Source organism: Pituophis catenifer, unplaced genomic scaffold (genome assembly GCF_029215685.1).
Source record: "Pituophis catenifer annectens isolate HBS135680 unplaced genomic scaffold, rPitCat1.0.hap2 SCAF_2, whole genome shotgun sequence".
Lineage (NCBI taxonomy): Eukaryota > Metazoa > Chordata > Lepidosauria > Squamata > Colubridae > Pituophis > Pituophis catenifer.
Window position 1 is genome coordinate 96,190,487 of NW_027256882.1, and position 18,560 is coordinate 96,209,046.

The 18,560-nt window shown below is 40.9% G+C and overlaps 1 protein-coding gene across 1 annotated transcript in view; it reads left to right on the forward strand.

Annotated features, from left to right (window-relative positions):
* The window catches only part of FAT2 (FAT atypical cadherin 2), a 73,571-nt gene that overhangs the window by 30,491 nt on the left and 24,520 nt on the right, over positions 1-18,560 (forward strand). The window contains exons 6-9 of the mRNA XM_070933863.1: positions 3,835-3,974; positions 7,802-8,077; positions 8,327-8,537; positions 10,005-14,060. Coding sequence (XP_070789964.1) covers positions 3,835-3,974; positions 7,802-8,077; positions 8,327-8,537; positions 10,005-14,060 — 4,683 coding nt within the window. The remainder of the gene's footprint in view (positions 1-3,834; positions 3,975-7,801; positions 8,078-8,326; positions 8,538-10,004; positions 14,061-18,560) is intronic.

Genomic DNA, 18,560 nt, shown 5'->3' on the forward strand with positions numbered 1-18,560 from the left:
GGGACACTGCAATCATCATAAATACATGCCAGTTGCCAACCACCCAAATTTTGACCTTGTGACTGTGAGGATGCTGCAATGATCATAAGTCACTTCTTTCAGTAATGTTGTGATTTCAGATGATTACTAAATGAATGGTTGTATGTTGAGGACTACCTGTATTTTATTTTGGTGCCCATCAGTATCATCCTCAATGAGATGAACAGTACTTACCCATCCACATCTGCCTTTTTTATTCATCCAATTTAATCTGTGTGGCTACAGAGGGGTATGAAAGCCAGCATCTCTAAAGGAATCATTTTTGTAAACTTTCTCTGAGCTTTTACCTTCACCATAGAGGTCAGAAGGAGCAGTGAACCTTTACATAAGTAAATTGTACGGCAAAAAGGAAATTAGTTGATTGGGGAGAATTGGTTTGTTTGTAGCAGAATCTAACGGTTAATTGACACAAAAGCAATAGCACTTAGACTTATATGCCGCTTCATAGTGCTTTACAGCCTTCTCTAAGCGGTTTATAGAGTCAGCAAATTGTTCCCAACAATCTGGGTCCTCATTTTACCGACCTCAGAAAGATGGAAGGCTGAGTCAGCCTTGAGCTGGGGAGATTCGAACTGCAGTCAGCAGAAGTAGCCTGCAGTAGTACATTCTAACCACTGCACTACGACTCAGTATTGTAGTTTGCATTACAGGTAGCCCTTGACTAACAACACTTTAGTTAGTGATCATTCAAAGTTTCAACAGCACTAAAAAAAGTGACTTATGACCATTTTTCACAGTTACAACCTTGGCAGCATCCCCATGTGATCAAAATTCAGATGCTTGGCAACTGATTATGACCATGGCAGCATCCTCAGAGTCACGTGATTCTGTTATGTAACCTCTTGACAAGCAAAGTCAATGGGGAAGCCAGATTCACTTAACAATCAGGTTACTAACTTATCAGTTGCAGTGATTCGGTTAACAACTGTGTCAAGAAATGTTGTAAAAAGGGTGCAAATCTCACTTAACAACATAAATTTTGGGCTCAGTTGTGGTCATAAGTCAAGGACCACCTGCATTTGCTTATTCCGCTACCCCCCCACACAATCCAGATAAACGTATGATGTCAGTAGAGCCACTTCTTTAAATTTAATCCCTTTTCAGTCTGCTCAAAAACTCAGCACGATCTGAATCTAAAACACACCACTTTTAGAGTATATTTAATATTTATATATTACAAATTTTTCAAAGCAGCAAAGAAGGAAAGAGAGCACGCCTGTTACAAATTAATTTTATCTTTGTGATAGTTTCGCAAAGCCTGAAATTGGGAACATAGAAGGGAATGTAACCATTACCTGCATGCTGTGTATGAACTGAAGAATCAATATTCTTTTACAGGATAAAATGAACTTAATGGTCTTTTGAGGGACTATTTCTTAGAGTAAGCACATTTTATTGTAGAAATATTACATAGTGTATCAGTACAGTATATTTTATAGCACATTAGTATAGTATATTTTATTTTTAAAAATTAGCCTCTATCATAGTAGCATCTGGATGCATGCCGTCCCATTCACCCTCTGATGTCAGGATGCTAGGTTGATTTTCAACTATCCCGCTACTTTTTGAATAATTATTTTCTCCTGCCTCTTGACCTTTTGACCCTAGACAAGCCTTCCATTGCATGAGCATTTCTGTATAAAAAGGTGATATGCAACGTAGTTCGGCAAAACAGAATAAAATAATTATAACCTGTAAACAGGTGTATGTATCTAAACAAAGTTTTCTTTTTAAGTGTGCCTTTGTGTCTCTGAAAGAGAGTGTTGCATGCCACATGTAGCGTGCAATATAAATTTAAATGTAAATACAAGGGCAGGGAAATAAATAATCTTTATTTCAGAAATTGGCAGAGCAACCCTTTGTTTTTTCTTCTCCATTCTGTCAGGATCACATGGGAGGGAACAAAAAGTTTCAGAATATAATCTGTTCAATATTGTATGGTTTTTCCAGGAAATACAGAACTTTCCTATTATTGCTATATAGGGGACCGCAAAGCTAATTCAACACATTGACCATAATTTCCAAATGTTGTGCCTCCCTTTACCCTTTCTCCCCTTTCACTTGCCTTCTTAAGCATTTGTACAAGTTAATGTTCTTACCTGTCTGCTCAGATAGGTCAGCTGCACAACTTCATTCTCACAAATCTCACAATGCAACATCCTTTAGCCTCCCCCCCCCCCCGGTTATTTCTTCCTATAATGAACATTTTGCTTGATGTTCGCTTTCTTGAGTTTTTTCCTTTTTCCACCTTAAATCATTACTGAAAAAGCAAAAAGATTTTGCACAGGGGGCATATTTGTTTTCCCAGCATTCAAAACAATTACTTCTCTCCCCTATGCTTCCATGATGGTTTGAATTATATGAGACGTGCATTTGTGACTCAAATAGATAATCATTGATTATCTAGACTGTTTTCTCTCCCCACGCCCACTGTTATTTTCTATACGGTACTTAGCACATTCCATTTGAAGTATATATGTTTTTTAATTTAGAGGCTATGCACTCCCCCCCTCCTTTTTTCTTTAAGGTAAGGCCATGTTCATGATCAAGAAAGACTGCTTATACCATCCTATTTCTGTTGTGGGGGGCATTTAGCAGGAGTGTCTTCTTCCCTCTCTCTCTCTTCAGGAATCCATCATTAGGGCAGCTCAGTGGTGAAATTCAATTTTTTTTACTACCGGTTCTGTGGGTGTGGCTTGGTGGGCATGGCAGGGGAAAGATACTGCAAAATCCCATTCCCTCTGCACTCCTGGGGGAAGGATATTGCAAAATCTCCATTCCCACCCCACTCTGGAACCAGGCAGAGATGGTATTTGCCAGTTCTCTGAACTACTCAAAATTTCCGCTACCAGTTCTCCAAACTACTCAAAATTTCTGCTACCAGTTCTCCAGAACCTGTCAGATTTCACCCCTAGGGCAGCTGATAGTAATTCTTCAGGTTGTCCTTCAGCTTTATTTTACTGCTGCAACTATGCTCCCTGGATGCATAGAATTTCGGTTCTTGTCTCAGTTTGATTAAAAATGGGAAAATCAAGTGCTGCCAATGCCTGGGGTATTCAGAAATAAATCAGTCAGAAGTTGCCTAGGTTGAATAATGAAACGTCTGCAAGAAACAACCAAGCTCAGAGAGCACCAAGAACTCATCATTGGACAGATTCTCTGCACACACACCCCTAAATGTCCGCACACACACGCACACAAACACACACACACACACACACACACAAACACACACACACACACACACACAAACACACACACACACAGAGCCTAGTATCATCCATTAAAGAATTACAAAAAAAGGAAGTGAGCAGGAGGATGGACTGAAAAAGTCCTCCAGGAAACAGGGCAAGCCTCAACAGGGCATAAGCAAGAGAGCGGAACTGGTTTAAGCATTGCACCTTGAAGTGGAGCCAGAATATATCCTCTCTCTGCCAATTTGCCCCAATATTCCCTGCTCTCCTGTCTTTCACTTGTTGATGTCAATCTCCTCCCTTTACCTTAAGTAACACTGCATTACAAGTAGACATTACCTTCTTAAGTCAATACTGTATATAAAGTAAATAAAGATCAGTGGTGACAATAGAAACTTTCACAGAGATTCCCCACCCAACTTTAATGCCATTCTGCTTCCTCCCTCTAAATGTTTCTAATCAAACTCCATGAGTGAGCTTGTTACAAATGCTGCCAACAGCAAGGATTATTTTCCTCTGGTCCTCCCCAGGAGAGAAGGATGTTCAGACATCTAGCCTCCATCATAATTCTTTATTTCTAAAGTCCTCCCTCTCTTCTAAGGTGGTGATGATGCTATGAATTTTGACATTGAGAAGAGCACTGGCAGCATTGTTATTGCAAGAACTCTAGATGCAAAGGAAAGATCAAACTACAATCTCACCATAGAGGTCACAGATGGATCAAGCATCATTAAGACACAGGTCAGTGCCACAGTCTAATTCAAAGTCCAGTTCAGTAATATGAACAACGTTTTCATAATGGTCTGTATATAGTGTTCACTGTAACATCTGTTTTAGAAAAGTACTAGATATTCAAATGCCAGTTGAATTATTGCCTCAAGTTTTGGGTTAAACATTCTCTAAAACTATCAATTCACCCAGTTCTCCTGCTCTGGTGGATTAAAACAGGGGTGAAATCTAAAATTTGTTACTACCAGTTCTGTGGGCGTGGCTTGGGGGGTAATGTGACTGGGTAGGCGTGGCCAATTTTTTTTTTTTTTTTACTTTTAAAACCATTTTTTTCTACAACCTCTTCGACTAAGAGGTTGTAAAAAAATGTTTTCAAAAGGCTCTGAGGATCCAAGCTGAGTTCCCTGATCGGCAGAGGCTTTTTAGCCTCTGCCGATCAGGGAACTCAGCTGGGATCGTCAGAGCATTTAAAAGAAAACAAGGGTTTTTTACTTTTAAATGCCTTTGACGAGCCGCACGATCATCAGAGGCTTTTTTTTTTTTTACTTTTAAAAGCATTTTTTCAGCCGAAATTGTAGAAAAAATGCTTTTAAAAGTAAAAAAAAAGCCTCTGATGATTGTGCTGGGCATGGTGGGTGGGATTTTTGCTACTGGTTCTCCGAACCACCCGCCTCCATCGCTACCGGATCAGGCGATCAGGTCCGAACTGGGAGCATTTCACCCCTGGATTAGAATCAGTAAACTGGGAGCATTTCACCCCTGGATTAGAATCAGTAAACAAAATATAGTCTATAATGTGATCTCATTTGGGGAAGAAGGGTCCAAACTACTATTGGTCATTCAGTGAGCCAAATAAACAACAGAAGGATATCCTTACTCAAGAGATACTTTCCTAAATTTCTGCTTCAGTAATTGATGATTGGAAATCCAAAAGGATTGCAAATCTACTACAAATCCACTTCTAATTTCAGACTCTGCCAAGAGCCATTGACTGTGAGGAAGGTGAAGTATAGAGCTGGTTTCTTATTTTACTTCTTTCCTCATATATGACCAATGTATGTTCCAATAAGTTGCTTCAATAGAGCCTTATCTAGCTGGAATTATAGACATGGGTTCCATCTTTGACTTGTCATCTTTCATGGCAGCTGAGGACTGAAGTATATAGAAGTTTACTTTTAAGCAAAGATCTAGTCTGATTATTAGTTTCTTTAAGCAATAATCTAGTCTGATCATTATTTTATTAAGGACTATGAATATAATGCCCTCCATACGGTCACTCATGCTCTCATTATTTCTCGGTTGGATTACTGCAATGCCCTCTACATGGGGCTGCCCTTGGGGTGCACCCGGAGGCTCCAACTGGTCCAGAATGCGGCCGTGCGGGTAGTTATGGGTGCTTCCCATTACTCCCATATAACACCATTGTTGCGCGAGCTGCACTGGTTGCCGGTGGTCCTCCAGATCCACTTCAAGGTGCTCACCTATAAAGCCCTTCATGGCATGGGCCCAGGGTACTTGCAGGACTACCTCCTACCGGCCTCCCACCGCCCAGTGCGCTCTCATAGGACTGCCCTCCTCCGAGTCCCATCAGCCAGACAGTGTCGGCTGGCAGCCCCCAAGATGAGGGCGTTCTCTGTGGTTGCACCGACCCTCTGGAATGGTTTACCCACTGGGCTCCGGACGGCCTCCGACCTCCGCCCCTTCTGCGCCGACCTAAAGACATGGCTCTTTCAGCAAATCCCCTGATCTGCTGTGCATTTTAATTTGGGGATTTTGGGTTTTTTTAAATTCGGATTTTAACAGTTTAATTCTATTTATTGTTGGGTTGTTTTATCCTGTGAGGCGTCCTGAGTCCTTCGGGAGAAGGGCAGCATATAAATATGACAATAAAAAATAAAAATAAAATAATATATAATGTAGAAAAAATTACAAATGTATATAATGTATATATAATGTAGGGTAATCAATACTGAGAGGGCCTTAGCTCATCGTCATTTTGAATGTCTTAGAACTTTATTCTGCTACCAAGAATCATCTTTCGATATCTTGGCTAAGATAATAATTCCAGTCCCAGGAACTTCTTTCTCTACTTACTTTAACATTTATTATTGGATAGGAAGTGAACCTGCAATTGCAAAACCCATGGGCTTGGGTTTTACTGAAGAAAGGACATGCTTTTCCAAGATGGGTCCCAGGAAATGTGGTTTCTTTGAAATGCCTCTAGAATAATATCCTCTAAATTCACACTGCCCCGAGCTTGTTGCCTTTCAAGCAAATCTTGAAGACCCGGCTTTTCCCTTCCACCCTGGGATGAAATTATATTTCCATTGGTTGTTTCTTATATAATTAGGCCTTATTCTTTTTAGTTTCCATTATTTTTACTCGGGTGTAGTCATCTTATGATGCATGGTGGGGAGCGGAGGCATTACCAGTTGTTTTTATCATAAATGCCTAATGCTAGTTGAGTTGGGCAACTCCATACATTTCATAAAACAAATAAGTATTCTTTAATTTGATACTTGCTTCAGGGTAAGTATATTGAGGCAGCCAAATCAGTCACTGCTCTATATTCATATTGTTTCTTCACCAGCTGCTGCTTTCTGGCATCATTTCATTCTTCCTCTTTCTACTTTACTATTACCATCTCAGTCTAGTTTGGCTAAGTTTCCATTTCATTTAACTAGCTGTAATAAACTAGATGATTTCATTTTGGGATGAAGTCCTGATATCATTACAATATATATTGTGCCATCAAATCAAACCAAGTACCAGCATCTGGCATCTTGGGATATCTGCCAGACCACCAGAATTTGAAACTTGCTCTAGGCTCATTTTATTACCTTCTTATGCAACCAGCTGCTTACAAGTACAGTAGAAGTTATTTATTTATTTATTTGATTTGATTTATATGCTGCCCTATCTCCGTGGGACTCAGGGCGGCTCACAAGAAGTTAGGTTTAGCTGCCATGGTAATGTTTGACTGAGGTATAATATTGTTAGCAATTTCTCATGCAGATTCTCGAACCGTAAAGATGACTTACCACAAGATGTATTGTGTAAACTCTCCCCTCTTCCTCTAACAATCTGGAACTGTTTTGCATTAATTCATCAACAAAAATAACAGCAGCAAATAAGTTTACATGAATTTGTAGATAAATAAGCATGAAAACTGTGAGAATAAGGAAGAGCAGGGTAAACATCTGAAAAGGTGGAAGTGTCAACATTGGGCATTTGTTTGCATAGCGCTTCCCTAAAATACACCTTTCAAGCAGTTTGTTCAAGGTAATGGATACCAAGGAAGACATTTGAAGGCTCTAAAGTGAACAATAGAAACACATCAGGGGTGGGTTCTACTTACCTTTACTACCGGTTCGCAATGGGATCGCTTCTGCGCATGCGCAGATCGCTGATGATGATATCCGGGGGGGAGGGGGCAGCCGGTTTTACTACCAGTTCTTGTAAACCAATCTCAACCGGGGGCAACCCACCACTGAAACACATGTTTTAGGAATTAATTTAACTCATGGAACAGACCATGCACACAAATTGTGTATCCGAAGCCATCTTAAAAGAATTTTAAAAGAGTTATACAGTATTTGGCCTATGAGAGATGGCCACACTTGGCCACAGCAAGATCCTTCATTCTGGAATGATGACTATTCACCTTGTTGAATCATTCAATTCGTAGTAAAAGTATCAGAATGATAAAAGGAGTAAAGAAGTAACAGAAAAGTTGCTTTCTTAAGCAGCACTTCACTTGTACCATCATGGAAAGGAGACGCTTGCATAGCCCTGTAACTGACCTTCTCTACTGCTTGCTTTTTGTCCACTTCTCATAGGCTTACATCCGTGTGATTGACATTAACCAGCATCCACCACGGTTTTTGGAGTACCACTATGAGGCTCGCATTCCAGAAGACACGCCCCCTGGGACAGTATTCCTGAGCGTCAGTGCAACCGACCAGGATCATGGGAAAGGGTTGATCTACACCCTCCATAGCAGCTTAGATCCTAGAAGCCTGAAACTCTTTCAAATAGACCCAACCCGTGGCACGCTCGTGACAGTATCAGACCTTGATGCTCAATCCATGCCATTGCATACTTTGACAGTGATGGTACGTGAGGAGCAGAAAATAAATGATTTATTTATTTAATTTCTGTCCTCTTTTGTCTTACCTTATGGACTGTGGGCAGATTGCAGCAGAGTTTCTAAAGTGTGTTTGTTGCATTTAATGATTTTTTCTTAAAAGAAAGTGGATAAAATAAAAAGGAATGCATCCAGAATTATACTGCAAACTTGAATCTTATTTGTGATGTAATATTGTTTAAACAAAGTATCTGTGGTTGATTCATTGGCTGTTTAGGTACGAGACCAGGATGTCCCTATCAAGCGAGACTTTGCCCGAATTGTCATTCATATTGAGGGCTGTAACAGCCACCCTCCACAGTTCACCAGCCTCCATTATAAAGCAGAAATTCTGGATGTGGCTCCAATCGGCACAGAAGTTGTCCAAGTCCGTGCCCTGGATCCAGATCAAGGAGTTAATGCTGAAGTCCACTATTGCTTTGAAGCAGGTAAGGCACCTATATGCACTGCCCTATGAAGATTTTTTTTGTGTATGTGTTAAACTACATCAATAATATATGTCAGCTAAGCATATTGTTCTGAATCTAATATATATTCAACATTAAGTAGAATAAAAAAATTAGAGCCAACTGGTCCATGAATACTTTCTGTTGCTTCCCTTCTTCTAATCCCTAACACTCGTCTTGTGAACCAAAGGGCACATTTGCTGTTAATATTTGGGGGCTTTTTATCTTGGGCTGATGCTTCTTGACTCAAAGCATCAAATCATGTACAGACTAAGTCTCTTTGGTATCATTTCCCCTGGTTCTATGCCCCTCTCACCTTTCTGTATCTGGAAACCAAACACCAGTCACTTTCCTTTAGGTGGACAAGTTTTCCTGGACATAAATGCTCTGTGTGTGTGTGTGTAAGAGACAGAGAGAAATTAAAGTTATACATAAGTTGAACTTATATGACAAAGTTCAGAGTAGAAGACTTCAGGCCCCAAATAGACCATAAATTACTTGAGCTACCTGAAAGCTGAGGGTGAAAATTGAGTTCAGATGACTGGAAAGTCAATGAAATGGAAGAACTGCACTATAGGAAATAAATAGATAGATAATATAAATAGAAAAGGGAGAAGTTCAGAAAGAAAATCAGAATTTAAACAAAAAAATCCAGATTCAAATCAGTAATGTTTGGAATACAAAATAAACGTTTTACTGTAGCAACAGGATAAAAAGAGAAGTCGAACAGCTATTAGAGTTAATGCTAAGGATTGGCTCAGTTTGAAGAGATGATCTTTCCTTTGCAAAGTATCCAGTGAATAGCTGATCTTCAGCTGCAGAAAAATCAAAGTGTTTTGCTCAATCAAAAAGGAACAGTCAGGGCAAAGGAGGAAAACTACATTTGAATTAAAGCAGGGAAATATGTGAGGAGCTTACTTTCAGAGTGATTAAAGGATTGACAGAGGGCAACGCCATTTTTTTCTGCCTTCCAGAATTGTTTGCTAGACAGTTTTGAGAACAGGGTAAGAAAGTGAACAGACCTGCTTAAAGACAATCGACTCTGATAGCATCAGTGTCTCCAAAGTCATCAGCTGGTACACTTTAATTTATTTAAGAGAGAGTTTAGGGAGTGTGGCACAATGACATCATCAAAGGGCTAGAGCCAGAATATTCAGCTTGCATTGTTGTTTTTGCTTTCAGAGGAAATGGGTACATTCATGCAGGAAAAATGTAATATACCTGTTTTCCATGTCTTTAGTTTTAAAAAGACCAAATTGACAACAACAACAACAACAACAAAAACCAAGGCAACGCAAGACTTTTTAATCTACTTTTTTAAAAAATCTACTTTTTCCCAGGGACTTAAAAAAGAGGTACATTTAAGTATAACAAACTAGTGTGATGGAAAACAATAAACGTAGAATTCAGTTATGCTTTTTCATTTAAGATTTGTTTGTTTGTTTTCAGGGAATAGCGGAGACTTTTTCATCATCAACAAGTTATCTGGAATTATTACAGTTTCTCAGAAGTTAGATCAATCCAAGCAAGAAAGATTTACTCTCACAGTAAAAGCAGAAGATCAAGGATTTCCCCAGCTGAAAGATTCAACGACTGTGAACATTTATATTAAACCTTCTGATGCTACTCCCCCACAGTTTACAGAAGAAGAATATATTGTAGAGATCAGTGAATCTGCAATCATTGGCTCTCCAGTAATCCTTGTTTCAGCTATAAGCTCTTCATTTGTTACTTACGAAATAAAAGCTGGAGATAAAGACAGCTTCTTTTCTATCAATTATCAATCTGGACTTATCTCTACCCAGAAGAGCTTAGATTTTGAACAGACTTCATCTTACCAGCTGAAAATTCGAGGCACCAACATGGCAGGATCATTTATGGATGTTCCAGTGTTTGTTTATCTCATGGACCAAAATGACAACCTTCCTATCTTTGATAAGCCTTCTTTTATTGGTTGGATCGATGAGAATGTTCCATTTGGTAGCATAGTTATGGATGAGAACAATGTACCGCTAGTGATAAATGCAACAGATGCTGACCAAGATTCTAATGCTTTGTTGATTTATGAAATTTTGGAGACGGAAGCCATGACTTTTTTCAAAATAGACCCAAATATGGGCACTCTTACTACATGTGCTGATATAGATTATGAACGTAATACAGTTTTTCACTTTGGTGTCCATGTACATGATAGTGGCAACCCCATTTTATTTGCCTCCAAACCTGTTCAGGTCACCATTTATATCAGAAATATAAATGACTGTCCTCCAGTATTCAGCAAAAGTTTTTATGACCTTTCTGTGATACTTCCTATTCATGATGGTATGGAACTTTTAAAAGTTAATGCAGAAGATGCAGACTCTCAAGTAATCTACAATATAGCCGAAGGGAATCCTACAAATACTTTCTTCATCCACAAAACAACCGGTGTTATCTCTGTGCTTAATCATACTAATGTAGGAAACTATCATGAACTTACAATTAGAGCTGGAGATGGTTTATACGTGGTCAGTACATTGGTCAAACTACATTTTACTGAGCCACAGGACAGCATTTTAAAATTTGATCAAGATTTATATTTAGCTACAGTAAAGGAAAATTCCACAGAAGTTCAAATGATTATTGTTATTGGTGTTATTGGGAATCAACTGAATGAACCCCTTTTTTACTCTATCTTGAATGGCACAGAGTGGTTCAGAATGATCCCATCTTCAGGAGTGCTACAGACCAAGAACGTGAAGTTTGATCGTGAAATTCAAGATGTGTATGAAATAGCAGTGGAAGTAAAAGATATTAGAAATCCACCGGGGGTATCTCAAGCAATTGTAAGAATAATAGTGGATGATATTAATGATAATCCACCCCAGTTTGAAAACCTACCTTATTATATAACAATACAAGCTAGCACTGAGCCAGGTGATATTATCTTTAAAGTTTCTGCAACAGATCAGGACCTGGGAAATAACAGAGTCATTTTTTATTCCTTTGGAGAAGACTACCAACATTTCTGGATTGACCCCTATTCAGGAGACATCTCACTCAAACAACCACTTGATTTGCAGACTTTAAATAAATACACACTGACTGTTATTGCCCAAGACGCCGGTGAGCCTCCACTGTATGCTGAGGAAGAGATTACCATAATGGTGAAGAACAAATCAAGCCCTCTGTTCCAAAGTCTCTTCTATGCTGCAAAGGTGCCTGAAAACAGTCCACCGTACACAAACATTCTCCACCTCCAGGCACGAAGTCCTGAAGGCTTACGCTTGATATATAACATTGTGGAAAAAGACATTCTCAGACTGTTCCATATTGATTTCAAGACTGGCATGCTTATGACCACAAGCCAACTGGATTATGAATCTGATACAAAACATACATTTACTGTCAGAGCTACAGAAACAGCAGCGGGTTCCTACTCAGAAGCAATTGTGGAAGTTTACGTTGAGGATGTCAACGATAATTTTCCTTTATTTTCACAGACTGTTTATACTGTGTCTGTCTCAGAAGATGTGCCAGCTCAGACCCCTGTAATTCAGCTCTTGGTTAGTGACCAAGATTCAGGGTTGAACAAACTCATTTCACATCAGATTTTAGAGGATCGCTCAGATGCCTCAAAGTTCTTTAGCATTGATGGCAGCACTGGTGAAATATCAACAACTCGGGGTCTAGATTATGAAATGAATCGCGAATTTCATATTAAAGTGAGAGCCACAGACCATGGGCTGCCTCCACTCAGCAGTGATGTTCTTGTGATAGTCAACGTGCTGGATATCAATGACAACCCACCGAAATTCAGTCAACTTCAGTATCAGGCTAATGTGAGTAAAATGGTCAGCTGTGGTCAGGTTGTCGTAAAGGTACAGGCTTTTGATCCTGACAGCAGAGATACTCCTAGACTGGAATATATGATACTTTCGGGAAATGAGAAAAGGCATTTCACAATTGACAGCACTTCTGGTATCATTTCTACGCTAAACCACTGCAAAAAAAATCTGGAATCTTTTTACAGTCTAAGGGTTTCTGCTTCAGATGGAGTTTTTAAGACCACTGTGCCAGTATACATCAACACAACTAACGTAAACAAATATAGCCCGGCATTTCAGCAAGATGTTTATGAAGCCGTATTAGCTGAAAATGCAAAAGTAGGAACTAAAGTGATTGAGCTGTCAGCTATTGACCCAGATGATGGTGCTTATGGCACCATAAATTATATAATCATAAACAAGCTTGGTCAGGAGAAGTTTCTAATAGACGACAAGGGGCGCATTGAAACATTGCAGAAACTGGACAGAGAAAATTCTACAGAAAGGGTTGTTGGTATTAAAATCATGGCCAAGGATGGGGGAGGAAAGGTGGCATTTTGCACTGTCAAAATAATACTTACAGATGAAAATGACAATCCACCTCAGTTCAAAGCTTCTGAATACCTCTTGTCTATCCAGTCCAATATGAGAAAGGGATCTTCAGTCATTCAAGTTTTAGCTTATGACGCCGATGAAGGAGTAAATGCTGATGTCACCTACTCTGTTGATACAGTGGAGGAAGTCATTGCAGAAGATGTGATTGAGATTAACGCTGTCACAGGTGTTGTCATAGTCAAGGAGAGTCTCAAGGGATTAGAAAACAGAACAGTGAAATTTAGAGTCAAAGCTGAAGATGCCAAACCTCCCCACTGGCATTCAGTTGTCCCAGTGAAGCTTCAAGTTGTTCCAGGGGAAGTGTCTTTGCCAAGGTTTTCTGAGCCATTATATACCTTCTCAGCATCTGAAGATCTCCCAGAAGGTTCAGAAATAGGATTAGTTAGAGCTATAGGAAAAGAACCCATCATCTACAGTCTGGTAGAAGGAACCTCTGCTGAAAGTAATGAGGAAGAGATATTCACTTTGGATAAGCAAACAGGGGCCTTGACTGTTCAGAAGGCAATGGACTATGAAAAGATGAAATGGTACCAAGTAGATGTCTTGGCTCATTCTTCATATAAGAATACCAAGTTGGTCTCTTTAGTATCCATAAACATCCACGTAAAAGATGTCAATGATAACAAACCTATTTTTGAAGCAGATCCTTACAGAGCTTTCGTTATGGAGAATATGCCAGCAGGGACTCCTGTGATTCAGATAACTGCTAATGACCAGGATACTGGAAGTGATGGGCAAGTGACCTATAGCCTGGGATCAGAATTAAGCTACATCAGAGAATTCTTCACCATTGATAGTGAAAATGGCTGGATTATGACCCTTAAAGAACTAGACTGTGAAGTTCAGAAAAGCTACAAATTTTTTGTTGTGGCTTCAGATCATGGAAAGAAGATCCAACTTTCTTCTCAAACTCTAGTAGAAGTCACTGTCACTGATGAAAATGATAATGCTCCAGAGTTTTCCAAAAAAATTTACAAAGGATCTGTTGTTGAGAATGCTGAGCCTGGGCAGATGATTACCATTCTTAATAGTATTGACAGAGATATTTCAGAAGAAAATAGACAGGTTGTGTGTTACATCACTGGTAAGTATCTATATTTTTTTAGGATTTGGTAAAAAGGGGAGAGGGTGCTTTGGATAAATTTACTTAACTTTGAAAAGCACTCTTTTCTATAAATTAATCTTGCTGATATCTCTGCAATTGCAAACGTAAGATGATTTTCATTATTAACAAGGGCCATTTGATGCATCATATGTCTTATAGGGAGATATTTTGAGACTAATTGTGTAGAGAAATAGCTACATGTCAATATTCCTAGAAAGAGTACTTTCTATTGGGTCTTATTACATAGAGATCTTCTACACCAGGCTCAATAATTGTTACAAGAAAAATTCTGATCTAAAATGCATTGTGATTTAACTATGTGATATTTATCTGATTCTAAAACATCATTGCTGTTAGTCAAATGCAGCTACATTATTTTGAACCTGCAGTTTTAATTCCAGTCCTGAATTAAATTTCTGATCAACGATCAAAAGTTAATTATCCATCTTTTTTTTTTTTACTTTACTTTATTTTGGATTTATATACCGCCCTACTCCCGAAGGACTCAGGGCGGTGAACAGCCAAAAAATAAAACATACATAATACAAAATTTAAAAACAACGTAAAAGCACATTAAATAATTTGGCCCATACAGATTAAAACACCCCTATTGTTTTAAAACAAATTTAAAATTAACAATTAAAAGGAAGTTAGGCCAGGCCAGCCTGTTGAAATAAAATGGTCTTGAGGGCACGGTGGAAAGTACGTAAATCTGGGATCCTCCGTATCTCCAGGGGGAGCTCGTTCCAAATGGCAGGTGCCCCCACAGAGAAGACTCTTCCCCTGGGGGCCGCCAGTCGACAGTGTTTGACTGACGGCACCCTGAGGAGCCCCTCTCTATGGGAGCGTACTGACCGGTGAGAGGCTACTGGTGGCAGAAGGCGGTCTCGTAAGTCCTAGGTCCTAAGCCACTGAGCGCTCTAAAGGTGGTAACCAAGACCTTGAAGCGCACCAGGAAGACCACCAGGACCCAGTGCAGCTCGCGCAGGAGAGGTGTTACATGGGAACGCCACGTCGCTCCCAAAACCACCCGCGCGGCCACATTCTGGACCAGTTGGAGCCTCCGGGTGCTCCTCAAGGGGAGCCCCATGTAGAGAGCATTACAGTGGTCCAGGCGGGAAGTGACGAGGGCAGGAGTGACCGTGCGTAAGGAGTCCCGATCCAGAAAGGGACGCAACTGGCGGATCAGGCGAACCTGATAGAAAGTCCTCCTGGCCACAGCCGTCAAATGCTCTTCTAAAGACAGCCGTGAATCCAGGAGGACGCCCAAGTTGCGAGCCCTCTCCATGGGGGCCAATTACTCACCCCCAATAGTCAGTGATGGCACCAACTGACTATATTGGGATGCCGGAAACCACAGCCACTCGGTCTTGGATGGGTTGAGCCTGAGTCTGTTTCTCCCCATCCAGATCCGCATGGCCTCCAGGCACCGGGACATCACTTCAAGGGCATCATTGGGGTGGTCCGGGGTGGAGATGTACAGCTGAGTGTCATCAGCGTACTGATGGTACTTCACCCCGAAATCACGGATGATCTCACCCAGTGGCTTCACATAAATGTTGAACAGAAGGGGCGAGAGGACCGACCCCTGTGGCACCCCACATATAAGGCGCCTCGGGGTCGACCTCTGCCCCCCTGCCAATACAGACTGCAACCAGTCGGAGAGAAAGAAGGAGAACCACCGCAACACGGTGCCTCCCATCCCCAACTCTTCCAACCAGTGCAGCATGATACCATGGTTGATGGTATCAAAAGCCGCTGAGAGGTCTAATAGGACCAGGACAGAGGAACAACCCCTGTCCCAAGCCCTCCAAAGATCATCAACCAACGCGACCAATGCCGTTTCCGTGCTGTACCCAGGCCTGAAGCCCAACTGGAACAGATCTAGATAAACCGTCACATCCAGGTACTGGGGAAGCTGTTGCGCCATCACACTCTCAACAACCTTCACCACAAAGCGAAGGTTGGAGACTGGACGATAATTTGCTAATACTGCCGGGTCCAGGGAAGGCTTCTTGAGGAGAGGCCTCACCACCGCCTCTTTCAAGGCGGCAGGAAAGTCACCCTCACTCAGTGAAGCATTAATAATCCCCTGGAGCCAGCCTTGTGTAACCTCCCGAGAAGTCAGCACCAACCAGGAGGGACACGGGTCCAATAAACATGTGGCCACGCTCAGTCTACCCAGAATCCTGTCCACGTCTTCGGGAGTCACAGCGTCAAACTCTTCCCAGATAACATTCTCAAGACTTGCCTCCATCATCCCTCCTGAATCTACCCAGTCAAAGTCAAAGTCTTCCCGAATCTTAGCGATTTTGTCATACAGATACTGCACAAAGTCCTCGGCCCTGCCCTCCAAGGGGTCCTCCCGTGCTCCCAGGTGGAGCAGGGAGCGGGTCACCCTAAACAGGGCGGCCGGGCAATTATCTGATGACGCAATAAGAGCGGAAAAATAATTACGTTTTGCCACTTTTAGCACCACTAGGTAGGTCTTAATATGAGACCTTACCAGTGTTTGGTCAGATTCAGAAAGGCTGGCCCTCCAATCTATGGTAACTCTCATGTCAATTGTATACTCTAATCAACTTATATATGTGTCTTTGCATGATAAATACAGTCAGGTCCAGAAATATTGGGACATTGACACAATTCTAACATCTTTGGCTCTATACACCACCACAATGGAGTTGAAATGAAACAAACATGATGTGCTTTAACTGCAGACTGTCAGCTTTAATTTAAGGGTATGTACATCCAACTCAGGTGAACGGTGTAGGACTTACAGCAGTTTGCATATGTGCCTCCCACTTGTTAAGGGACCAAAAGTAATGGGACAGAATAATAATCATAAATCAAACTTTCCCTTCTTAATACTTGGTTGCAAATCCTTTGCAGTCAATCACAGCCTGAAGTCTGGAACGCATAGACATCACCAGATGCTGGGTTTCATCCCTGGTGATGCTCTGCCAGGCCTCTACTGCAACTGTCTTCAGTTCCTGCTTGTTCTTGGGGCATTTTCCCTTCAGTTTTGTCTTCAGCAAGTGAAATGCATGCTCAATGGGATTCAGGTCAGGTGATTGACTTGGCCATTGCATAACATTCCACTTCTGTCCCTTCAAAAACTCTTTGGTTGCTTTTGCAGTATGCTTTGGGTCATTGTCCATCTGCACTATGAAGTGCCGTCCAATGAGTTCTGCAGCATTTGGCTGAATGTGAGCAGATAATATTGCCCCAAACACTTCAGAATTCATCCTGCTGCTTTTGTCAGCAGTCACATCATCAATAAATACAAAAGAACCAGTTCCATTGGCAGCCATACATGCCCACGCCATGACACTACCACCACCATGCTTCACTGATGAGGTGGTATGCTTAGGATCATGAGCAATTCCTTTCCTTCTCCATACTCTTCTCTTCCCATCACTCTGGTACAAGTTGATCTTGGTCTCATCTGTCCATAGGATCTTGTTCCAGAACTGTGAAGGCTTTGTTAGATGTTGTTTGGCAAACTCTAATCTGGCCTTCCTGTTTTTGAAGCTCACCAATGGTTTACATCTTGTGGTGAACCCTCTGTATTCACTCTGGTGAAGTCTTCTCTTGATTGTTGACTTTGACACACATACACCTACCTCCTGGAGAGTGTTCTTGATCTGGCCAACTGTTGTGAAGGGTGTTTTCTTCACCAGGGAAAGAATTCTTCGGTCATCCACCACACTTGTTTTCTGTGGTCTCCCAGGTCTTTTGGTGTTGCTGAGCTCGCCGGTGCATTCCTTCTTTTTGAGAATGTTTCAAACAGTTGTTTTGGCCACGCCTAATGTTCTTGCTATCTCTCTGATGGGTTTGTTTTGTTTCTTCAGCCTAATGATGGCTTGCTTCACTGATAGTGACAGCTCTTTGGATCTCATCTTGAGAGTTGACAGCAACAGATTCCAAATGCAAATAGCACACTTGAAATGAACTCTGGGCCTTTTATCTGCACATTGTAATTGGGGTAATGAGGGAATATCACACACCTGGCCATGGAACAGTTGAGAAGCCAATTGTCCCATTACTTTTGGTCCCTTAACAAGTGGGAGACACATATACAAACTGCTGTAAGTCCTACACTGTTTACCTGAGTTGGATGTACATACCCTCAAATTAAAGCTGACAGTCTGCAGTTAACACACATTGTGTTTGTTTCATTCCAACTCCACTGTGGTGGTGTATAGAGCCAAAGATGTTAGAATTGTGTCGATGTCCCAATATTTCTGGACCTGACTGTATAAACTTTGGAGGCACATTTTGTAATTTGTGATTTATTCAGCACAGATATAGAACTAAGAAGAATTGCATTTCACTGTAATATAGCAAATAAATCATTTCGCAAATTGTCAGTGTAGATTGAAACATTGTCCAGCATACTAAACAATGGTTTAGTCAGTTCTCTATGTATCTTTGTAATTAATCTATAGTCAGTATCTATTATAAAATTGTCCTTAC